This window comes from Phalacrocorax aristotelis, chromosome 11 (assembly GCF_949628215.1).
Source record: "Phalacrocorax aristotelis chromosome 11, bGulAri2.1, whole genome shotgun sequence".
Lineage (NCBI taxonomy): Eukaryota > Metazoa > Chordata > Aves > Suliformes > Phalacrocoracidae > Phalacrocorax > Phalacrocorax aristotelis.
This window is the reverse complement of record NC_134286.1, coordinates 20904811-20930442: the sequence shown is the minus strand read 5'-3', so window position 1 is coordinate 20930442 and position 25632 is coordinate 20904811. Positions and strand designations below refer to the sequence as shown.

General features: G+C 43.7%; 1 protein-coding gene across 4 annotated transcripts in view; it reads left to right on the top strand.

The window, feature by feature from the left end:
* DCX (doublecortin) overlaps positions 1-25632 on the top strand; it is a 145745-nt gene that overhangs the window by 55419 nt on the left and 64694 nt on the right. For 3 of the 4 annotated variants that reach the window (XM_075107243.1, XM_075107245.1, XM_075107244.1), the window contains 3 exons: positions 2315-2511; positions 4057-4447; positions 14826-15166. In XM_075107243.1, coding sequence (XP_074963344.1) covers positions 4084-4447; positions 14826-15166 — 705 coding nt within the window. In that variant the 5' untranslated portion in view covers positions 2315-2511; positions 4057-4083. Of the gene's footprint in view, positions 1-2159; positions 2512-4056; positions 4448-14825; positions 15167-25632 lie in introns of those variants that run through there. The other variant, XM_075107246.1, reaches the window with a different exon arrangement.

Sequence of the window (25632 nt, the reverse complement as noted above, 5' to 3'; positions counted from 1 at the left end):
TAAATTTATCTTTCCTTTATAGCTAAATGAAATTATTGATGGGAAGGGTAACTTTTTTCCACTTCTCAATCACTCATGCTGCCTAAAATGGTTTAGTTTATGGTGTCTCAGAGGGTGAGTCTCTCCTGATGTAAATAGCTTTTGACTAGCTGGTGAAGAAGCTTCTGTGCCAGACCAACAGAAATGAAGTCAGGAGCAGGACCTTGCATTCCCAAGAAAGCTGTTTGTTTTCTATGCCTTATTGCATAGCCCAGCCAACGTCTGTAGCATGAGCTGATCCTGTTCTTGTTTGTAGAGAAGCAAATATGGTGTGTTTCCACTGAGAACATGTGAAATTGTTCTGGCTCCAGGGCTCTTCACCTCTGATGCTCTGGCTGCTGAGATCCTTTTTGCCTTGTGGCAGGATTAGAGGAGCACAACTGTACTGAAGGTGATTTGGGCACCTTTTAGGAACAACTTGAGGTTTACCCAAGATGAACATTACCATCATTGTCTATAGAAACCTTATCCTTCAGTCAGGAACAAATACCAGGTCTCTTGCTGGAGTAATTCTGCTTTTAAAAGGAAGTGCCCATGCTCCAAAAAGCTTCTGGCAGTGTCCCGAGCAGATATGTCCATATAGACATGCTTCACCTTCTCACTAGCAGGTATGGCCTCAGATGTGGAAAGAATTTAAAAGCCGTCTGTTTGTTAATGCTGCTTGAGACCCTTTGCTGTCCTCAGAATGCTCCATACAAGTCAAACTGGGGAGGTAAGTTGTACAATCCTACTGACCGCATGGGTTTGCATCACCCTGCTAGGTTACGCTGGGGAGGCATCCGCATCCTTAGACAGCATCCCCAGCAGTCTGCCTCTTGTCTGTCAAAGCTCTGTGCACCACTGAAGACTGAATTTGGTTTCTGTTTCTCTATTCTTTCTGTTACTGTACTTAGCACATGCATTATTTATATCTTTGGTACATTTTAAGGTATAAATAAAGTTATATTACAGCAATATTGTGGTATAGGGAAGAATTGTTAATACTGGACAGATGAAGCACACAGTGATGAATAGCTGGGTTTTGTCTAATTTGGAATAGGATCTAATGGGATGAGAAGGCTTAAAGTCCCACCTACCCCTTGCATCTGCATACAGAGACTTACTGAAATATGCCTGGAGAGCACAGACCCTGCTCTTTCCTGTGGTCCTCTCAAGTGCTAATTCTTGAGGAAGGAAGAGATCTATGGTCTCCTCCATAGTGATCCCACCAAGCACATAAGGGAGCAGGGAACAGCTTTAGTGGAGGATGCATGGAAGCCTTTGAATAAAAGGATGGTTTCAGGGAATACGAAACTTTTTACAGATGTCACGTACGAAAGTTGCTGGCAAAAATGAGCTTTCAGTGGGTTTGGTCAGCATTGCCTGGATTAATATGTACAGGGCAGACAAAGCTGGAATAAATACAAAGCTCGAATAAAGACTAACTTTTTCTGTGTAAATGTGATACTGCCGTGATGTGCCAAAATGACAAAATCTGATGTTTTCATTCAAAACAGACACAGTGTTGTTAGGAAAGATTCCCTTTTACGGATGGGAAGACCCTCCCATTTCCAAATCCTGTTCTTTTCTAAAATAAAGATGGAACCAGCACCAGTGGGGTTAGTGGTGCTGCTTTTCTAAGTGCAGGACAGAAATCTCCATCCTGAAAGCAGGTGAAAGATTTTGCTGTCAAAGTGAAAGAGCCCAGTACAATTTTGTAACAGCTGAGTCCTCCTGCAATGGAATTGGAAAATAAACTTCTCATAGTTTGGGATATGAGCCAGGCTGAATCTGTTGGGTTAAGCTTGTGTCGAATGACTCCATCCTGAACCCCTTGGGGATTTGAATGAACTGGGATTCAGAGCTCTGGCTTATGTCCAATGTTAACGGAGAAAAATTATTCAGGGACGCTGCATGCTGAACCACCAAATGAATTCTCCCTTTCTGCTTGCCAGTGTAAACCATGAATGCTGTGTAAAACCAGTACAGGAGCAGGACTCTGCCCAGTTCCACTGGTCAACTTTTTTCTTAGTTGCTTTTCTAGTGCAGAGTCGTGCCAGTATTGTAGTGCTCTGTGGGACTGTAGCCATGACCTCCCTGTAATGTTGGTACATCAGTCCGATTATGCTCTTTTATTTGGTGGGGCCAGATGCTTCCTTGGTGAAGCTAGAGCCAAGGGGAAATTTGCAGCCTTCAGAACATCACCCCAAAACTTGCCCCTGTAAACTTTTTGTTTACCCAGCTGTTAACGTATTCCAGCCCTGGATGAACACACCCTTTTTTCCCTCAAACACAGAAGAATACGAGACGGCAACTGATGAGATTAAAAACCACTGAGGCAAAGTTACCGTGAAGGGATCGAACAAGGCACTAGGACCTAGGAGGCGTCTCATCCACCCTGGCAGGAATTTCTTGCTTGGAGCTCAGACAACAAAGGCAGAGTGAGCCTGGTTTTCTTTCTCTCAGCATCTCCACCCTGCGTGCTGAAAACCGGTGAGTAGAGCTTTTCTGAGTGACTTGCATGCAGAAAAGTAACAGATGTTGGATAGAAAGGAGGAATCTTTCTCTTGGTACCTTACAGCATCTGCAGTTCATTTTAAAATCAAAACCCCTTGCATCCTCTGATTCATTCCCGAAGTTGCTTGGATGTTTCATTGTTCACTGCGTGACACCAGACTGAATTTACCCCAGCTGGCATCGTGGTGAAAATGTTTCCAACTTGGGGCTTCTGTGCAGATTGTCTGCATTGTCACCTTCTGCATTATTGCAGTCTGCGGACAATGATTTTTCTTGCACAGGTCACGTTGACATTGTAAAATACAGGGAAGGGGCTTCGTTCTGGCAAATGTAAGGGGCGGGGAAGAGATAGCAACAGCTTTTCCTGGATTTATACCTGGCTGCCAAGTGCTGGGGTAAATCCCCTTTCTGCCCTGTGTTAACATGCAAGCAACATATGTGAGTTGCATGTTCCTGGTTGTGCTGGGGGAGTGGAAGGGTCTTTCTGTTGCGGGGTTGGGGGTTCCTCCTCCTTTTGTGTTGGGGTTTGGTGCAGGAGGAAGGTTGTTCTTGAGCGTAAACTAGAGACTGTGTAGCGATCACTGCTTGCTGGGTGTCAGCTCGAGTCTCAGTTTTCTGTGCCAGTGGCTTGCGCTGGGAGCCCCCCGCTCTCAGAACAATGAAAGGTGAGCTAGCAGGGGCGGCGTGTCCCTCGGGCAGGGGCACTTCCAGCAATTACATCACTTAAGGCTGGAAGGGGTGGTGGTGGAAATATCCCCTTTATTTTCTCCTCCTCATTAAACGGGAGCAGAAATGCAATTCAGAGGAGACTCAGGCTGAAAAGAGCTTATCGAAGCCTTGTTTCAATGACAGGTTTTTCTTTCCAGTCATTTCTTCTTAGAGATGTAGGCTGGTCCTGGGAATTGATTGATGGGCTAGGAGGGGGCTGCGGATAGGGGGAAGGGTGGGCTGGATCTCATTGCTAACCCTTATTGAACAGGCTGTCACAAAGAAACTGCTTATTCCCCTGTGACCATTCTTTCATAAATGCCAGTTTATTCTAATGTTAAACATTCAGATGCTCTGGTTCCTTCCGTGATTCGACAGATTGAAGGGCTGACTTACTGGGATCTCCTTGTTTTCTGTTGCCAAAGGAAACCTCACAAGGCTCAGAGGTTTAATTCATTGCCAACTGGTGTTTGGATGAGTTTTGGGGGGCTGAGTTGCGATTGCCATGTATCCCTTTGGCCCCAAGTCCCAATTTACTGCACTTTGAAAACTCCCAGGTGCAGGAGCAGACAGCTCTCTAGAAACGTGTTCCCTGCCCCCAGTAGTTGGATCCTTTTCAAAATGCGAGGACCACTCCTACCCTCAGTCCCCAGAATCGATACAAATCTGGGTCGGCGCTTCCCAAATACATCTGTCCGTCTCCAGACACAGCTCTTGCATTAGTGTCGTTTTTTTTCCTCTCTGGATTGTGGCTCCGCTTGGCTCTAACCTGTCCCTTTGCACTCCTTCTCTCCCCATCTCCTTCCTGCTCAGCTTCAGATCTTTAGGGTTCACCAAACTATGGAACTTGATTTTGGACACTTTGACGAAAGAGACAAGGCGTCCAGAAACATGCGAGGCTCACGTATGAATGGGTTGCCCAGCCCCACTCACAGTGCTCACTGTAGCTTCTACAGAACCAGGACCTTACAGGCACTGAGTAACGAGAAGAAAGCCAAGAAGGTGCGTTTCTATCGCAACGGGGACCGCTACTTCAAGGGGATTGTATACGCCGTGTCCTCTGACCGCTTCCGAAGTTTTGATGCTCTCCTGGCTGACCTGACCCGGTCCCTGTCCGACAACATTAATCTGCCTCAGGGAGTCCGTTACATTTACACCATCGATGGGTCGCGGAAGATTGGGAGCATGGATGAGCTGGAGGAAGGTAACTAGCATTGCTGTCTGGTGCAGAGGAGGCGGGGTAGGAAGGGGGCTGCACCACTCGGTTCTGCCGTTAAGGTCACATTTCCTCGGGCATGCGGGGGGATACTTCTGCCCCTCTGTGCTGAACCTGCCTGTTTGCCTTCCCCTCCGGAGAGGCATGGGAGAGGGTGGCAGCGCAGGGGCTGGCAGCCCCCGGGGTGTCCCCCAGCTCGCTCGAGTGCAGATGCACCAGAGGGGTGTGTCTTACTCTTGGCTAGACATGGCTGTGTCCATCACTTGGGGGGCTATCTGAGGATGTCCCCATGTCTGTCCGGGCTCGGGGGGGGGGGGGGGAGGGGGGCAGTCCCAAATGGGTGCAGGGGGTGGCTGAGGAGTGATGTGGGCTTCCCACTGGGGTGAATGGGTATGGAAAAATGAGGGGTGCTGGGGGATTCATGTAGTGTGTGTAATGGGGGTGGGAGGGATTTATGCACTCTGTGTATGGGGGTGTTTTGAGGGGTTTGTGCACAATGTGTGTGTACAGGGGTGTGGTCAGGGCTGTGCAGGGACTTGAGTGTGTGGCGTGGGGTGTTGGGGAGGGATGCAGTGTGTGTATGGTGGATGTGTGGAAGGTGGGGGTTTAGGCATTTTTACAGTGTTTGGGGAGTCTGTGGAGGGTGTGTTGAGCTCACACTGTGTTTAGAGGGGGAAGTTAATGAACAAGGTGTGTGTATGGAGAAGGGTGTTTGAGGGGGTTGCACTAGGTGAAATTTGGGGTTTTATACATGTGTGTGGAAGATGGTGTAAGGAGGGTTAATTGCAGAAGAGGTGTTGGGATTCCTTGAGGGGTCTCATGCAGAGGATGTGTGTTGGGGTTCATGCTCGGGGGGGTGGAGGTGTGTGTGTAAAGGGGTGTGCTGGGGGGGTTCTTGCATAGTGCTGTGTGTAGAGGGGGTGTTGGGAGTTAATGTGCTGTGTGTAAATATGGTTCACACAGGGTCTGTATGGAAGGGAGGTGTATCGAGATATTCAGATGGGGGGTGTGTGTGTAAGGGGGAGTGTTTCTGGGGAGTGTTTCTGCAGGGCCTGTGTGGTGTGGGTGGGTTGCTGTGTTAGGTCTGCGGGGGAGTGTGGGGAGTCATCCCCTGTGTGGCAGGTCTGAGCGTTCAGGGCATGCTCAGGGCAAGTCGGAGTGTATCCCTGTATCTAGAGAGGGTGTTGGTGTGCCTGTTCCTCTAAGTGTCACTTAGGCTGTGGGATGAAGGATGAGTCAAAAATCAGCCCTTCTGTCTGGAAGGGGTGATCTGGGGGCAGGCTTATTCCTGTGGAGCTCAACTGCCAGCCTTGTCTGTGCCTGGGGAGCTCCCTCTGCAGCAGTGGGTTGCTGCCATGGGTGCTGCCTTTCTCAGGGAGTGTCAGGAGGCCCCCCAGGATGCAATTGCTACATGGCCAGTCCTGCCTCCTTGCCCAAGGCATGGCCATGGGCAAGCTCTGCTGGTGGCAAAGCCTAAGTGGGGCGCACAGAGGACACCCACAGCCACCCTGCTTTTCTCTTCCCTGAGCAATTCAGATATTCTTTGTTTGGGACCTGGTATATCCCAAATACTCTGTTGCAAGAGGGGAGTTGCTCTTCCCTGTTCCTTGACGTTTTACTCCAAGCAGATGACCTAGCTAATTTGGTGACTTCAGAAAATCCACAAGGCTTTTACTTTTAATAAAAGACAATGGATGTGAGTGTGCAAGCCACTGAACTGCAGGGGCAGCCTCAGAAGTGAGTCATTGCGTGACCTTGACTAAAGCATCTCTCCCCAGAATTTCCTTATCTGTCAAGTGGGATACTCATTTCCCCAAAATACTTAGTGGGGACGAGCACACAGAATAAATATGGTTTCCATAGAGGAGTTTTACTGGGAAGAAATTGCTGCCTTTCAGAGATGATGCAGTCCTAGTGGAGTTATTCTCAGCCCAGTTACAGCTGTCAAATGGAGGTGTGGTCTCCCTTAATTTTAGAGATTCTGCCATGTTTCATTCTGATCTCTTAATATGGCCACAGCCTTTCTCTAATGGCAGCTCTATTCTGCTTGTCCTAGGTTTTATGTAAAGCTTCAGGAATAACTCCACAGGAGAAAATGTGGTTCTTTATTCTTCTTTTATACTCTTCCTGCTATTTGTCTGTGAAGTTAAGAAACCTTTAGTTGTTATACCTGCTTTACACTGGGTTTTGCTGCAGGTCAGAAGATACCTAGTTCTTGAAAATATTTTTTACTGGTTAAGGTACAGGCAGGAAATGCTGTCGTTCGGGTTCTGTCTTTGCTCTGCCAAAGTGATATCTGGAAACAGCACTGAAGAAGGGGCGCTAAAACAAAAATAGGATTGTCTGCGTGGCTTTGTCCTCAGCAGAGCATCAGCTAGGAAAATGCAATGTGAGCAGAGGGGAAACAAAGGAATCCAGTTTTTGAAAATGCAGAAGTAGATCTGCATGCGGTGGTTATGGTTATGGTGGTTATGGTTAGTTGAATGGTAATATTTCCTTATTTCTAGGCATGACGTATGCATCTGCTGTACAAAAGCAATCTGGGAAAGATGTTACTTTTGATTTATAATACCACAGTTGTAACCAACCTTGTGGTAAACTATGCTATTATTTTGGGTGTTTGTATAACTGTGTATTAGGTAGGTGCATGGAAAAACAGAACTTCAGGGTAATTGTGCTGTGACATAGAAGAACAGTACATGCGCAAACAGTGTATGTTTGCCATATAAATTAGCTTTCTGATTGGAGACTGAGGGTGACTAAACCAGTTCCAGTTGCTATAATGTGACTAATTTATTATTGTAATTTCCAATAAACAAGTAGAACCGAGGAAAATAAGTCATCAGAGAGGCTGATCTCAGTTTGATTGCAGAAGGTGGTGAATTACTGGTAATATTTCACATCACGTTCTATGTACTTGATCACTTTCTGCATCACTTAAAAATGTGCTTCTTTGGTGTAGCCTGAAGGTACTTCTGGAGGGTAGAGGATGATATTGCACAATACCGATAGCCTTGAGGCAGACATTTCAGGTGAAAGAAATCCACTTGGTGTGCTGCTGATTAAACGGGACTTGGAAATAACCCTTTTGGTCTCCAGACGCAGACCTCGTCTCTTTACTTCACTGGCATTCAGGGTTGTTCTCATAAGGTTCTGGATGGATGTTTTACTTCCTAGTCTGTCCAAGATGGAACAAGTGAAGCCTTTCTTACTCTTTGATCACATCCCTCCTAGCTGCCAGTTGAGATGTCTTTTGGTCCTTTCCTGCGCTAAACCCTAATGCCTCACATTTTGGAAGCCCACCAGGGTTCTGGCTCAGAGGTGCTTTTTGCTGCCTGCCAAGTTCTTCCTCTCCTGCCACTGCCTGCTTTTTCCATACTGTCTCCTGTACCTGAGTTCTCTATGTCAATGTCTCCCAAGACCTTCTCTCAAAATCTGCCTGACTGATAATTTTTTCTCCCTCCCGTCACTCATTGTGGCTATCTTCCATCACTGTAGTCATTGTCTTAATCTTGACTCCCGATTTTCAGCATTCAGTTTTAATGTATTTGTAAATAATGCACATGCTGCCATTGATTAGGACTTATTCCTCAATATAATGTTGGTTTAATGCAGTGCAGCATCCTATTAGTGCACTGTTACAGCTGATCCTGACTACAGGTAAATTGCTGACAGCATCTCCCACTTGTGTACTCTTGGCTGAGTCAGGAGTGGATATTGGGCCCAAGTGCTTCTATCATGGTGGTTTTAGTCAATAAGTGAATCCTTTGGAACAGAGCACCTGGTGATCTTTATTCCTTTTCATATTATAATTGGTTCTAGTGACCGAAGCTGCCTTTATAGATTACTGGTGAGCCACTGTTGTAACAGTCAATCCTGTGCCTTGTGCTGTGAGAACTTGAATATGAAAGATACTAAAAAAATCATGTGCCCTCTTTTCCAGCTTTGCTAAGCTGTTAGTAGAGCAGCTCACATTGTCATCCAAGTTTCTACTAAAATCTAGTTGCCTGTGACATCTGGACAAGGAGGCTTGTTCCTTGGTTCATTTTGAGCCTCTGGGTTCTTGTAGACCCAGTGTGATGAGATGGCAAATTGTCCCCGCCTCAGCTCTGCTCTTTCCTTGAATGGAGGGCTGGATAAAGCTGGAGCTGATGTTACACGTTGACTTCAGCAGCAAAGATGGCTTAAGAAAAACTGTTCTTGGCGACATGTTCCAAACTCAGGTTGCAACTTGCTGTCCCCATTGTCCTACAAATGAGTTCTTTGTGGGACAAAAGATCTTAGTCCACTCCATAATTTTGCTGCTTTCCTATGTGGCTCCACTAGCAGTTTCTTGACAAAGTGAAAGGGACAGTGAGGTGTGACTCGATTAAGGGAAAGGCACAAGGCAGACTCCTGGCTGCTGAAGCCACTGCAGCTCTGGGTTAACCTCAGCACTGATGGAGACTGGTTTGTTTCCTCTGGAGGGGGAACTGACGTTTCCCCAAAAGCCGAATTCTCCACTTGTAAAGATTAGACGTTTGTCACAATGTATCTTGACGTGCTGACCAAATGGGGCATCCTCTTGTGCAAGGCACTATTTAATGTGTGAGAAGAGAGAGCTTCTGCCCAGGGAGATTATGGTCTGAACATGTGGAAGTGGAAGAAGGTGTTACTACTGATGAGGAACTGAGATGCAGAAAAGCAGTCTGACTAGTCTGTCCAAAGTACATAGATGAGACAAAGATGGAAGTCAGAGCTCTGAGCTTTCTTGTTCAAGTGCTGTCATTTCCTTCCTGAGCTGTTTTTCAGGGTCTGGTCAGTGGTTTGGAGGTACTTGCTTCTTTCAGGTTTTTTTTATTTTAAGTGGACTGTGGGCCTGCTCTAGTCAGTGGCTGATTTCGTGTGAATTAAGCATCCTTTGCTGTGTATGGCCAGGGTCAGAAATACATATGAAAATATACCCATGAAATGCAAATATAGCATGGGTTAGACATGGTCAGTAAAGGAAGAAATGCAGACATAGATTATAACTAAAAGTCGAGACTCAGCACTTAGTTGAAGCTGTAGAGGTCCTCCCTTCCAAGCTCCTGGTATGCTCAGGCCGTTTGGCACGGCACAGCCCTCCTTGCATTGTGGTCAGAGGGCCCATCTGAGGGAGGATTTTTTTGCCCTTGTCCTGTGCTGGGCTACTTCTCTGAAATTTGTTCTTGCCTCAGATTAAGCACTAGAAAAAGCTGAATAGGATTTTGTTTTGCTCTGTGGGGTTTCATTGCAAATGTTCGTGGGCTGTGTGAGATATTCCAGAAAGTGTTTCCAAGCTTTTTGTATCCTGTCATGCCCTGGGGAATCTTTTCCAAAATCTTGTCCAGGAGTATTTAAAGTAATCATAGGAGGGGCTCCACCCTGGAGCTGTACGGAGCCTGGAGCGTGCTGGGACTGAGGGGTTTATAACAAGTATATTGAAGTCTCCACCCAATATGTGCGTGTTCCAGTTTGTCTGGAAAACTGAAATTCATGTAGTCCAATACTGAAGTCTTGGTAACCTGTGGCATTGTTTTCCATGGCTGTTGTCCTGACAGCTTGGCTACTTACATCCTATGTAACAAAACTGATCCTTGTGGTTCTGTTGTATTTGCTTGCTCATCCTGGCTGTCACTCTAGGACTGGTGTGCTCCCATAAATTCTTTATGGGCATTGTGTGGTTTTAAAGATGATGGTAATCATGCATTTCTTCACTTTTCCAACAGAACAAGAGGTGCTTCTCTCTCATGGGAGAGCTCACTGTGGAAGATCCAAAGGAAGGAAGCTCTTCCAGAGTTCATTTTGCCATGGTGGGCTAGGTCTTGAGGCAGAAGATGATTCTTTTTAATGCATAAAGTAGCAGTTCATGCATCTGAAACTTAAGGCCTACTTTAGTGACATGTAGTGAACTCTGCAAGGTGTTAAGTCCACTTAATTCCTATTGAAGTCATAGTAAATCCCACGAAACATGAAAGCTGGGCACAGTAGCACAATCTCAACTTTAAGACAGTGGAGCTAACAAACAAAATAATTGACTGCAGCCCACAGAGACTGTTTTTGGAATAACTGTTAGCAGTTACACTTTAAAAATGGCCTTAATCCAGCTTTCCTGATTTTTCTTGCAAGACTTCCGCCCGCAGTTCATTATACTTGAAAACTTGCTGGTGCATGCTGAGGAAGGATAACTTTTTCTGAAAGTGCAGCCTGTCATTTTTAGTGCTGTCACAAGGAGCTGCTCTAAGATGCTTGAAGGATTAGCGCTCATCTTGAGCTTAGAGGTTCTCTAAGAAACCTTCTCGAAGGAAAATCTTATCTTTGCTGAGATCATCCCTTCTTTAGGAGCTGAATAATCAGCTTGTGCTTCTATCAAATTGGTAGCACAATAATGTGTAATGCACTTGTAGCCAGAGTAATTTGGTGTGATACAAGCCATGGCTTCAAATGGCAAATATGCTCATCGTGACTTCAGGTCAAAGGTCTACAGGCAGTCCATCTCTTGCTAAGGGCAGGATAAAAGGAATAAACAAATACCTTGGCTGGTTTGGTGGCACAACAGAAATTGTGGCACATCTGCAACCTACTGGCATGATGACAAGTGCACGTCATTCTGCAGGGCTTTGGCTTTGCAGTGCAGGAAGGGCATCTTGCACTGATCCTGCACTGTACTGAAAAAATGCTGTCCTCAGCGCCATTGGTGTCATGCCCATAGTGTGATGTTCAGCAGCAGGTTGGATCTTGTCAGGATGATGCTTCCCACCCCCGATGCAGAAGTGTGTCTCTTCGGGGCTGCCACTTGGGGTTTTGTTTGTTTGAAAAAATTACATGGCTGTTCATCATTCTTCTCATGGCTTATAGCTGGATTTCTGCACGTGTACACAGCTGTGTGCTGTCTAAAGACGTGTTCCTGAAAATATTTGTGCACAGATTCTTATGCTTAGTGCTGGGGAGCAATATACTTCTTGGAGTTGTTTCTTTCGCTTTTGACAAAGTATTGTATCCTCTTCCTTTCCTTGTTTTGCTATGCGTGTCTTCTGCAACTGTGCAGTGATTATCAGTTATTTCTTTGATGGGCACAGTTGTATACCTTGACCTCTCATTATAGGCTTAGCAGAGAAACCAAGAAATCACTCCTTTTTCTATGGCAGCACTATTTGCCATAAGATTTCTCTCTTTTGTGATCTTCTGGCCACAGTATGCATGTTCAGAGCTGGAAAGTTCACAGGTCTTCAGCCCATACTTGCCTGATCCTGCTACTTCCTCATGATAAGGTTTGGGTAAAATTTGGCTGTGGAAAGTGAAATAGCATGTGTTCCTGGATGGCAAATAAGAGATGTGCTTCACTGAAGAACTTGAATGCTAATTTTGCTATTATTTGAAGGCCACGAACTGAGTTTGGAAACATGTCAGTTGAAGTAATTTTTAAATAAAGTTAAAGCTTCAGGTTACATCTTGAGGTCAGAGAAGAAGGAAAGAAAATCTCCTCTTCCCTGGAGTTACACTGCTATAACTGTAGGAATGATGATGATAAGAGCTGCTGTTCTGAAGTGTCACTCCAAGCGAATTTCTGTCCAGTTTTAGAATTCAATAAAATATTTGCCAGGGTTGGGTTAAATGAAACTAAGTGAGAAAGGGCAGATTACATCTTCTGCTTGTGACTGTGAGCATAATTTGAAAGGCCAGTCTATACATATGCACAGGTACCCAATGCCACACATGTGGAAACAAAGCCTAGGAGAAGAGTATTGCCTTTGTGCCACTATTGCCTTCAGTGCATGCTGTTGTAAATACACTAGACAGCTATTGTGTGCAGTGAGGAATTTCAAATGATTCAGCTGGAACTAAGTAGTAGTACTCGACCAAATAGACCAATGATCTCTTGTGTTTACTTTAAAACATTGAACTTATTGATGGAAAATATGCTGCAAGACCTCACGTGTTTACAGAGCACAGTGCAAACATACACTTTATTTCAATGTGGCATCTTCTATCCCAAAGCATTACGTAAACACAGCTGAAAGTCAAGCCTTGTACCACTTTAGTGGCAGGTATTACTACTTCTGTTTTTCAGGTAGGGAAGCAGAGGTGCAGGTGAGGTCAGGAGCTTCCACAGGGAGGCCTGGGGCAGAGGAGAGAATAGTACTCAAATCACTTATTCCTAGTATTGTATTTAAACATACAATCCCTTTTCTCAAAGGATAATGCTATAGTTCTGTGGAGCCCGCTGACAAAGGCTCTGCTGCCCAGGGATTATGGGCTTGGGAGGGCTCGGGTTCTGAGGAGGGCTAATTTCCCATGAGCATTTCAAACTCCCCTTGCTGCACTTCGCACTCAGTTGGGAAACTGGAGAGGAGCGTGGGCCCTCTCTGCACCAGGTTTTGCTTTGCTGAAGCAGATGAATAAACCACAGCTTATCACTTATTAATAAGAAAGATTTGAAGTATTCAATGCTTCTGGAAAACAATAAATATCTCCAATGGGAATTCTTTATAATGAATCTTGTTCTGTGGGGTATCTTTATGCTTCTGTTGAGTCAGATTGAAGAAATGTAAGAAATTGAGGAGTTTCAGCTATGGGTACTACCTGGTCAGTTATTTAGAGGTTTTGCTAACAGCATACGTGCCTCAAATATAGATTTGTAGTGTTTGTTCAAGCCAACAGAACCTCCTGGTGGGATTATTGTGTTAGTTTGGGGTACAGTAGTTGATAAAATGCCCGACTGATGGTGTTTGTGAACCTTGTTAGTGCTCTTCTGCAGTTAGTGCTATCTGCAGTTGGTGATGTTAGCACCACGAGTACACATTGATTTCTGGTAAACTGGGGTTAAAACAAGTTAGTTTTCTGCATCTTTTCTATGGCTGCTTGTGACATCAAACACTTAGCAGTGGTCCCACCATGTGTTCTATGAAAGGATCATCTCAGTACCTCCATCAAAAATGTTATCATTCTGCTGACTGTATTGCTATATGAACACTATACTAGGTACGTTGCATGCCTGGACCATAAAATTCTGTGGAAATCAATGGGCTGTTTGGAAATCCATATTTACACCTTTGCAAATCGGATGTCAAATCCTGCCCTAGAGATCCTGTAACAGAAAGCCAGATGTCAGATAGGCTTCTCAAAGTTGTCCAGGCAATGGAATTTGCAGGAGGGAACAGATAAGGAAATGCAGCCAGTCTGTTTATAAGAAGAAGGATTTTTTTGTTATTCAAAATAGTTAAATCTATAGTTTGATTTCAAACCTGTCATGATTGAAGAACTTCTTTCTGTAAGATCAGCCCAATAAAACACTGAAAGAAACTCCATAAGATCCTACAGGTACCCATGTTACGCCTTCAGTTCCTATTAAAATTTTATCTAATGGTAAGACAAAAGCTTTTTCCTCTAGCAATGACTGACTTTTCAGTGCGTCCTCAGCAGCCTGAGTCATTTCAGACTAGACAGCTACATTCCTTTAGGGATACTGTTTTACAGTCTCATTCTAGTAATAACTCTTCTAGCATCCATCAGATTTGCAGGCACAAAAGAAGATCCTATAAATCCTTCAAGGTGCTCTTAAAACCTCAGATAGGATTCTGCAAATTACAGATGAAACTTGAAACTAATTTTGGATGGGATAGGGAAGGGCTCTTTTGTGAATTACTAACAAGGCTGTGTAGCCCTTCTCCTCCAGGTCTAAATTTGGATTTAATATATTTTTGGTTGATTCCAGGCACATAAAAGCAAGCAGTGGTATTTGGTGTAGTGTTTTGTCTCAGCTGCCTCTAGGTCTGTCCTCTAATAAACAACTGACACTATAACGAAGCCTATTTGTTGTGCCTGCTAGATTTATCAAAGCTGCTTTTGGTAGACACTATTCAGTACTAGAGTTTGATTGTTTTTCAGGCATGACACGAAAGGTACTTTGTGGATGAATGTTGATATTCTTTTAGCAGGGGACGACAGTAGCTAGGTCTGTAAAGATGGAGAGGAAGCTGGCAAATTCACAAAATGAGTTAAGCTCTTACATGAATTTGGTGTTTAGGGGCTTTTAGACAGCTTAGATGCATCTTCAGGTACCTAAATACCTTTATAACTCGCAACCTTTTTGAACCCCTGGTTCATGTGACTGAGTGGTGTAGTATGCGTTTGATGCAAGCTATGACTAACTTGCTTTGGGAAAGTACTAGCCGTATTTTAAATAAGCCTAACTATAAAATTAAAATAAGATAAAATGTTTTAATAACAAGCTGTCATGGAAGTGCTAATGAAAACAATGATCAATGATTTATGTGATTAACGGGGGAAAATGCATAGTGTCTGCTTTTCAGCAGTCTTGTGGTAATAACTGTAGAATTAGACTGGTGTTCATTTCTTTCAAAAGGGGAGAGTTACGTCTGCTCATCTGACAACTTCTTCAAGAAGGTGGAATACACCAAGAACGTCAATCCCAACTGGTCTGTCAACGTGAAGACATCTGCCAACCAGAAAGCACCTCAGTCTCTGGCCAGCAGCAACAGCGCCCAGGCAAAGGAGAACAAAGATTTTGTGCGTCCCAAGCTGGTAACCATCATCCGCAGTGGGGTGAAGCCCCGGAAGGCAGTCCGTGTGCTCTTGAACAAGAAGACTGCCCATTCATTTGAGCAGGTTCTCACTGATATCACTGAAGCTATAAAACTGGAGACCGGAGTGGTCAAAAAGCTATATACCTTGGATGGGAAGCAGGTAGGAGATTTTACAGATGTTTTGACTTTTTCTTTCTCTTATCTTGAGGCTTTGCTGACTCAGAACAAATTTTGAAGCCTAAAATTAACCTGAGATGATCACTGCCATCTGTTCTCTTAGAAGTCAGACTTCTCATACCAGTGGTTAAGTTACTAAGTTTTCACTGATATTAATATCAAGTAAAGAATGTAGCCAACCGTCTGAGTGAAACAGATGCTCCGTCCTGCACGCCAGCGTGCAGTGCGTGTCTTCTGGACTAGCTAAATAAATAACATAGGGAGTTCGGCTCACAGCCACCAGTTGATTTGGCTCTGAAGTAATTGCAAGAACTCTCAGGCTTTGGATTCACTAAGTGAAAATGTGTTGCTTGACTTTCCTTGCCCTCAGATGAAGGCTTGCTAAGATAAAGTAATTGATCCAAGCATGCTCTTCTTGTCTAGCTCAGTAATTAGCAGGAAAAGCATGGAATTGTTTTGTATTTTCTTGACTAAATGTATGAAGTGATAACATGCAGAAAGGGATTTGGGCCAAAAATACTTAGTGGGTCATCATAATGTGCTTTATGTCTACATTTTCCTGGAACTGAAGGAAACATCTGTCTCTCGTTAGCAGCTACACAGTAATAAGCTATTCTATATTGCTGTATCTATGAAAACCCTTAAAGGAATGTGGAGGATAACTTTGGTAACTGGGAAGAGCTAAGTTCTTAAAGGAAAATTCTAAGCTTGATTTAACAGTTCTGTGGCATCTATAACTGAGGGGTGATCTTATTTTTGTCGCTGTTTTTCTTGCTCCAGATTCTGGAGTGAGACAGCACAGCTCTTGAGTGGGGGTTGGATGCTGGCTATTCTAGGGACCGATGCTATTGTTTTGCTCTCCTTTCTATCTCTGGGGAAAAGTATTCAAATACTGGCTCTTGAAATACCATGCTAACTCTAGGCAATGTGTCCAACTAACATGCAGGCTTTACATAGGAAAATGTTCATCTTTCCAACCCCAAATACAGGCTCATATTGTCCTGCACAGTCCAGGTGCAGTGTCTGAGAGCTGAAAGTAGCATGTCACTCTAATCTGGCTCATATTCTTGTTTTGTCCCAAACTCTGTATCCTGCACATTAGTTAGTGGCTGCTTCTAGCTTCAGATATACAAAAATCTCATCTGTCTGTCAAAGCTTTTCACTTGTCTCAGTTCAGAACTTTTTCTTCATAAGATGTATAGTTTATATCTGAGTGACTTTCCAGTTAGACTGTCCATAGATATAGTAGCATGCTGTAAATAAGCAGTGATATAGGGAGTGATGTACTGGAAACCTTGGAAGTGGCTGAGGGAAGAGGATGGAGAGAATCAAATGATCTGTCATCACTGAGGATATCATACATGGGCACAGTACCATGCATTTTGAATCACAGCAGCTTTACAAAGGGCTTAATAGATGGATCTCGCCTGAAAGCAGTTGCCTACTCATGCTGACACAGAGTCCTGTTGCTCTCAGTTGTGAATGAGGGTCTTAATCTGAACCTGTAAAATGCCTCAGTTCCTTAAGAACAGCCAGCATTGTGGAGGCGAGGTGTTGCTTTGGATGGTGTGCAGAAATAGGGATGCCCCATGAGCTTCCATCAAACTATTCTGTTCTCCACCTTTAAGCTAGTTACAGGAGTAAGTGGTGCTTCCCCTTCCACCTCTGACGGTGGAGCCAGACCAAATCAGCCCATAAACTGAGCTGAGCTTGTGGCCTGGTGACTGGACCAGCCTGTGAAATTGTGTTAATTCCTAAGTGGGGATTTAGGAAATGCTGTTTGCTTTTAAGTTACAGATTGTCTAGAGTAGCGCTGCTGTGGGGTAGGCGGCAATCTGTTGTTGGAGTGGCTGCCTGGCATGGGGCTACAGCCAAGCAAGAGGCACAGAGATCTATGTAATTTAGCAATTCCTACTGCAAACTGTCCATAGCAGACACCGCACCTGACTCCTCTTGGATCAAAGAATAAAAGGCAACCACCTTGCCCTCATGTCAGGCTCTGATAGCTGTACAGTGACAGGTGCCTTAACTCTGTGCTGTTGACTGGGGCAACCTGACAACTTCACTATCGGTTTTTCTTGCAGAAATGTGATTTCAGTAAAGTCTGAGTAAAGATACTGCATTTAACTTGTTTTGCTGGCTTTATAATTCACAATTTTGAGACGTGATATTTTGTTGTGTGTTAGCCACACCACTGGGAGTTTCACTGTATGCAAATGAACATTGCAGTTTTCGAAGAGTGAGATTTTGTGATTTGACAATAATGGAATGTTTGATATTTGTTTGTGGCATCAATTACTGTTGAAGCTTTCTGAAGAGCAAACCTGGTTCACAAAGACTTTGTTTTTATTGGCAGGTTTCCTTCTAATGTTTGCTTTTTTTAAGCTAATTTTTATTTGAAATTGTCTACCGATGTGTGTTCTTAATGTGAAAGCCAGAGCTAGAAGCTTCTGCTGTGGGTGTAGTGTTTGCTGTTAGGGTTTCCATGACATACTGCTCCACAAAATCTGACCTTCTGACATGATATTAGAGGGTTTTGCGTGTCTGATTCTGACATTAGAAAGAGATTCTTGAATGCCTAATTCTCACAAAGAGTACTTTATTTTCAGGAGAAAATATTCATGCAAAAATGCAAGCTGCTCAAAGCTGAAATACTGACAAGAATCCTGACAGTCTGCCTCTTTGAGTGTCATCAGAGGCACGTTACTCCCTCTGTTGTGAAATGATAAAATTTACAAAAGGAATGTACAAAGGAAAATCATCCTTCCTCAGTTCATGAGCTGTAACTTAATGAGGGGAGATGATTATTTTATTTATAGGCATTTCCATGGTGCTCATCAGTAGAGTAATCAAGATGCTTTAGAACTACAGACAGTGGTGGCAATAATGGAGTGGTATGTAAATAATTACATTTCTATGCGCTGCAGACCTGCTGCATTTGGAGTGAGAAAGCAGTTAATTGAAAGCTGGATGGGGTGTGTTTGAATGAACATAATGCTCAAAACAACAGTGAGGTTATGGGGTTTTTTTTAAGGAAAATTTGTTTCTTTTTATGTCTTGGATTGTCGCTAGAAAAAATGGCCCTTTTGAAACCGCTAAATTAGCATCTAGTGTTTAAGTAGCTTATTTAACTTGGTCTTGCACATATTTCTAATGCCTTGTGCCTTGTCTGTCTATACTCAAGCTCCTTCCCTCTTTGGAGCATGTCACCACCTCTTGATGGACACCCCAGAACTCAAAAGGGGTTGAAGATTGTTGACTAAAAATGAGTTGTGAAAAAATCATAACGGAGATTTAACTGTTGAACTTTCATGGCCGCATACGTCAAAGAATTTGGTACATTAAACAAATCCTACAGTAGATCAAATTCGGCACTTAGTTTCATGACTACACATCTCAACACAACAGCAGTTGTAATATGTATAATTTATATATACATATGCAGGAATGAATTTGGTCTGATCTGTGGATCATGTTGGAAAACAGTTGTTTTGGTAGATTCTTTCTCCTTTTTTTTTAAAACTATTAGTTATATCCAGTGTCCCAAATAAGCCTGGATTCCTGGGAGCACTGGCTACTTTATAAACACATGACGACAGTTTCTGCCTCATGTGGTTAACAAACCAAATTAGAAAACAGAATATGAGACTGTGGATGAAGTTGCATTCAGATATTTTGAATGCAACAGTCTGAGCTAGACTTGCAAACGTTGTATAGATTTACTGCCCTGTTTGTGCTTAAGCTTCTTTCTCACCATGATGTGCAATAAGTAGGTGTTTTTTTCTGGAAAGGAGGCTATTTTATCACTGACACCCAGTGCCTATCTTCTGCTTTCTGCACCTTGCTTTGCAAGTGGTGTCTGTCTGTGTTCATTCCTGCTTTTAAGTAGTGATCTGTAAAAGCTAATGTCTTCTGTACATACTGAAGTTCTCTTCCTGTGCTGTCTTGTGTTCCAAAGTCTGTGAGTTGTTCAGCAAGTACATGAAGAGATGTAGTAACAAAAATCAGTCCCTTTTTTTGTGATTGGCTGAGTGGGTCATACTCTGGAGTGACCAGAAATTCATCAGGCATGTTCAGTTGTGCTTTGGTGTTGATATATTTTCTGTGGTACTCTGGTATGGAATTCCTTTTGCTTCTTCTCCAGCTGATGTATTGCTATGCCTTAATTAACTAAATACCCCATTCTGTGACCCATCAGTTAATATCACCAAATAAGCAGAATAACAGCAGCTCAGAGGGGGGAGAGCTTGTATGCTTCAGTTCCACATAAATATAGATATTCTGGTCAACAAGCAGGGAACTGAAAGTGTGTTTAGTGATAGAAACATACAACGATCTCTTCTGGACTTTGAAATCTTCAAGGATGGGGAGAAGCCACACATGTGCTATTCATTGGCTTTTACCTAGCCCAGACAAAGCGCTTCTGTTCCATCTGAGCATTAGCTGTCTCATCAGATGAAATTACATACATTTTCATATGTCAGGGCATTTGTGACTGCTCCCGAAAGAATTTCTAGCCTTAATAAAATGGTCCCCTCTAGCAGTCTTCTGCTTTGATAAGGATTTCATGTGGCAGGTGATGAGTGAGGTTCATCTTTCTGTTTGCAAAGCTGATGTGAATGCCTAGGAGGCCAGCCTGCCTCTTCTGTCTAGAGAAGAAGTTGCCATTTCATTTTTGATGACTTGCACAGAGGAAGGGCAGCAGCCGCAGAGGGAAAAGCAGGATGACTAAACTCAAAACAAGGTAAAGGTTGGGACTTTGGGATCAAAGCCAACAAAGTAGTTGATAAAGCAGCTCCTAGTTTATCAGCAGTGCAGTACTATCTTAGATGCATCTGTGCAAGTTGCACTGGGGACACCAGCCAAACGTTGGAGCTGCTGCAGTGATTTTAAGCTGGTATTTGGAAACAAACCAGTAAAAATGTCATTGCTCAAGTATCAATGCTAGCAGTGGACCAAACTCTGCTAGGATAGCCTAGCTCTATTGATTATATTAATGAAATTGTTGCAGTGTGACATAGAACAAGGTTTGTACCGAAGTATACAAATGCCTCCACGGCGGTAATCTGTAATTGGTGCTCAAGAAGAAGGTGAATACCTCCATGATGTACCTAGTAACATGTGCATTGCTGAAAGATCAGAGGGAAAATACTCCCTCTGGAGCCCTGGAGATAGTTAACTTACACCCTGAGGCATGAGTTCAAGGTTACAAAGCAAGCAAATTGGTTTGCGTTATTACACGTGTCAAGGGGTAGGATGTCGGAAACTCCTTGTCCTTCTGAGACCTCATAATTGACTGCCCTTTTGGATACTGAAAACTGCATTGAGGTAACCCCAGAACAAAGCGGTTTCCTACACTTGTGTAAAGCTGGGATCTAGCCCCAAAGCAAATGGGAGGGAAGAGCAGGAGATGGGTGCAAGTGTTTTGTATCCTGCCTCCTGCAAAACACTCTGCAGCAGCCAGTGCTAATAGGGGAGAGGCGAGTCCCATCTTCCCTCCCCGCTGCATAAAGCTGTAACAATAAAACCATATCTGTTTTGCATCTTTCTCGGTCCTTTCTTCTCAGTGATTCTTGTTAACTGCTGAGGTTTGGCAGGCCTTGCATAAATCTCCCATTCTGATATCAAGGGAGCAGGTTGGGATCGCAAGCACTAGCAGAGGAATTGTGTAGGCAGGATCTTTGCCCATAGCCGCCTCCCCTGACAGAGTGCTCGGGGTGAGGATTAGCTCCCAGCTTCCCTCCTTCTCATTGCTCTTGCAGACTACTCTGACTTAGGGTGTTTGCATGAGATTATTCCTCTCTAGCAAATGTGTGTCGTACAAGGAAGGGTAGTAATAATGTATGGGCTGAAGAACTTCTGAACCCAAGTCACGCTGCCAGACAACACAGCCTAGTTCTCTATCTTTAGGGAGCTCTTAGTCTAAGCTGGAAATTCAGCATTGCCTGATTCATGCAATGACTAGACACTAACACAGACAAAACCAATTAGTCCGCAGGTATCCCTTAAGGATTTTATCATTCGCTAGAATGAATAAGCCAAGCTTCCATGAATGTGTGTCTAAGTACTAATGATAAAATATTCAGAAGGCTTTCTGAGATGTTATTCAGAAACCTTATGCATATTAATTCCTGTTTACTTCAGTCTGTGGGCCACAGAATCTGGGTGAAAAGAAGTCTGTCTGGAATGCTGTGAATCCTAATTCCTGTACTTACTGAAGCAGAAGCAGTCTGATCTCGGCAGCTAAAGCCTTGATCAAATCTGTTCTCCTGTGAGCAGTGAGACTGACCTGGTTGCTGTCAGTATGGTCTCCAATCAGGTCCCCAAGACACACGCACAGCAAGGGAAGACAGCGGAGGAGAGAGTTGTCTTGCAAACTTTGGGTGTTTTGCCATTGCTTTGCCTCAGCCTCAGGTTCTGGAGGAGATGTCCTGCTTGGGCCTGCCATCTAGCCGGGCTTTGGTGCGTTGGCATTTTGGTGTTACGCAAATACTGGCTAAAGCTGTGGTGAATCTATTGTCCTCTTCAGGCAGTGAGGCTCCAAGTCCAGAAGCAGGCTCCAGAGTTGCACTGCTGCTTGCTGAAAATCGTTGACTTTCTAGAAACACAAGCCTTGCTAGTAGACGTGTACTGACCAAGATCCACACGAACACCTGCTACTTGTGTCACAGATGGCAGGCTGTCAAAATTATTGGAAGATGGAGTCAGATCTGACCTGGTGACCTAGAAGTACATGGCCCCTATTACTGAATCCTGGTGCTATTCACACCCCAAAAGAGACTTATGCTAAAAATTCAATCCTTACTTGCATCTTTATTTTGGCAGTTCTTTCTGTCATACAGAGTGACATGTTCCTTTTTCAGTCTGAATCCCAGGAGAGAAGAGGATTATTCACTGTAGTGCCAGAGGATTTATCTAGGAATAAATGGGCTGAAAATGAGCAAGGGAAATTAGGCTGAATATCAGGAGCTGACAGACCAAGAAAGCCTTGTAGTTTTTTTTCATTACTAGTTTGTATTGTCACAGGAAACTAAGTTTCTGGTTCCTTTTTGGTGCTCAAGTAGAAATCCCACCAGTGGGAGTGGGAGTCCCTCCTGCTCTGAGAGGGAGCAGATTATGCTGAATGTATTCTAAGCAAGCATCTACCTCAACGGGTGGACCTAGTAAACATCTTATTTCTTTTGATCACATAGAATAATCAAATACGTGTATTTTCCCTGTTTGTAATGGAGAAATGTCTTGCTTTTTCTGGTGTGCCTGCGTCCTTAGCTTAGGCTGAGAGTAGCATCATGTATAGTATCTTTGCTCACATCTCACTACCTGCAGTAGCTCACAGAGCATGAATATTCTCCTGAGTTCACCCAGTGCAAGATACCTTGAGAATGTGATGGTGGTTGGTGCCATACTCCAAATCTTGTTGCAAGTTCCACCTCTTGTCTGCCTGAAACTGCTTTTTCCCTTCCCTTCTCATCCCTTACTGGCCTTTGATCAAAAGGCAGTTTTCACTCAGTAGCAGGTAAGTTATGACAGAGCTCATACTTATGCTTTTCTTTGGAAGAGCCTGCATTAGGCTTGGGTAAAGGCATACAGCCTAACGACAGAGGCTGGTAAGAAATAGTGCAGTAGAGCTATCATCCAGCACAGCAGTGCTTCTTTGTTGTCCCTGAAACTGCCCATGGAACTGAAGCAGTGATTATTCTTTTTTTGTGGGTAGCATGTGCATCTTGATGGAGCTTAAGAATTAATGAAATTAATCCATATTGCAAAGGGCCCAGACTGAGTGTGAGAGGTTGTCAAAAGCCTTCTCATCTTGTCCTCTGAGCGTCATGCCAGTGGCATGCAAAGGTCTCTGTATGGGACAGTAACGCAAGGAGTGATAACTTTGCTCATGTGCAGAGGATAACAGCTTCCATCCACCCTTAGGTCTGCCAGAAATGACAAAAGATACTGGCAGAGAGATGTGTGTAATAAAAGTACGTCTAAAGGAGTTGAGGAGAAAAAAAGTTGGATCCAATCCATCCATATTTTCAGAATTGGCTCCAGTAGGCCTGCATATGTGGGGAAGTGCAGAGACAAGCCATGAAAGCTGAGGGCTATTCCAGCTTGTGTTCAGGGCTTCTCCGGCTGTGGCAAATTGATTAGCATACAGAGCTGGAATTGCAGGCCAGCTTCTGGAGACTTGCTTAGCTCTGAATTCAAACCGAGTAGGGAAAAATAAGCAAGGCTAATAACCAGAGCACTCACTGCTCCAAGCCATAAGACACATACTCTCCCCTGTGAATATACAGCCAGTCCTTTCTGAATGAATAGATATAGTTCTAGGGTCCTGGTTAACAACAGCAAGCAGAGTGTGCATGAGTATATGCATGCGTATCTATCCATATAAATAAATTTTACTAAGTGCTACAGAACACAACTCTGCAGCTCGTTGCTGTCTAAGCAATCTAAAGTCTCCTTTTAGTTAAAGGATCCCAGGGACTATTGTGGTCTGAAAGTGATATCCTTGACTTGATATTGGTTTTTCTTCCCTTACTCTAATAAATTAAAGGCATTTTACTGGAGTCGTTAACTGCACTTTGAAAGTGTTTGCTTACTTTTAAATTTTTATTTGAAATAAGTGCAAATCTCATCATTGCAGTTTTTAGATTATCCATGTAATCTAAAACCAATAGGAGGTTTCTACGTGTTGACTCATGATGCTTTTCCTCTCATGTTCTATCTTGAAAAATACTTCAGATCAAGGACTTTTTCACTAGAGTGGGTATAAGATACAGCCTGCTCTTTTACTAATTCTTTCCCCCCGCCCCCCGAATGGAGGACTTAGTTTTGAACAAAATGGGCAAAAACTAGACGTGGGCAGATGAGATAATACGCACCATTCGTTAGAGGGATTTTTTCCAGGGGATATTACTTCAGTCAGAATTGGCATGAGAGGTCAGTTCTTCCAGTCCTCCAGGTCTGAGCTCTGTTATCTGAAGGACAATGAACACAACGAGCTTTATTGGCTCCGCAGGAATAATCAGGCAGACAGTGAGCCTGCAGGGGAGAGGAGGACTCCGGGCTCCTTCCTTGCGCTCCCCTGCCCTCACCATCTGCTCTGTGCTGCTGATCTGGTACTTGGTCCCCTGCGGCTGCCAGGGCCCACAGCTCTGGTTCTGCCGCTGCCTCGCTGTAGACATTGCTCCCTGGTTGTGAGGGACCGGGTCAAGCCACCACATGAAACACCTAGGCATGCTAACTGTGCTACTGGGAGAACAACTTATGGCTACAGGTGTCTGTCTTTTATTCAGGTTCTCTGAACAGGAAAAAATAATTGGTTTAGGAAAGCATCTTGTGGTACGTGCATGCTTCTGTGAAAGAAGCATTTATTCAAGCCATTGCTGTACCCCTGTGCTCTTGACATAATGTCTTGTGCCCTTTCTCACTCCCTCATGCTTATAATAATGCTGAAAGAGGAACAGAGAGGCCAGGAATGGTGACTAATGGGTGTACCTGTTCTCCAGTGTCTGGTGGTAAAAATACACTAGGAAACTCAGCTTCTGTACTAGAAAAATCAACTGAAATGAAAGTTAAAATTGTGAAATACACAACATGGCATAACAAGGTATGAATAGGCAAACTTCTGCAAGAAAAACTTTCCCCTTGATGGTCTATTAGTACAGAATAATAGAAAAAAATCACGGATAGGGGAGAGCCAGTGGAAATTTGGACTTCAAAAAAATCACAAGAAAAGGCTCCTTCAAAAACATATTAAGGAACCTGAAGTAGTGATAAGAAGGGAAAGTACTATCATGGATAGGAAACAAATTTAGAAGAAGAAACCAGGATAGAAATAACTTTTTATCAGAGTAAAAATTAAGTATCAAGAAATAAGTGGTGTTTACCATCGTCTTCAGTCATCTGGAGGTGGAAGTACTTGGTGATAGATGACAAAAGAATTATTGTAATGAAGAAAGTTGGGAGACAAGTGAGATACACAGATGAAAAGGCAGTGTAATGGATGATCATAAGTGCAAAGCAGCACACTGGTAGAAATTACTCATATGTTTTAAATTAAAAATAACTTCTGCAAAGAGGATTGGTTTTGATGAGACAGGCCAATAAAGAATATCTTAGCACAGAATCAAAGCAACATGCTAAGGCATATGGTATGCATTCAAAATTCAGACAGAAAGGAACAGCTTTTTAAAATATTGCTGTATTCCATTTAGCCTTCCACTTCACCTCTCCACAGTCACAAATGTGTCTCAGAATATGGAAATAAATAAGAAGCTTCTTCCATGACTGTGCTGCACTGCAGCCCTCTGCAACTCTCCCATCTTCTCTTGAAGCAGCTAGAAGGGGTGGGGTAGCTCAGGCGGGTGCTTGGTATCTCTTTTGTTAATGCAGTATGATATAACTGGGACTTTGGTGAAACACAAAGTGGGTTACAAGTGGTCAGTGTGTACA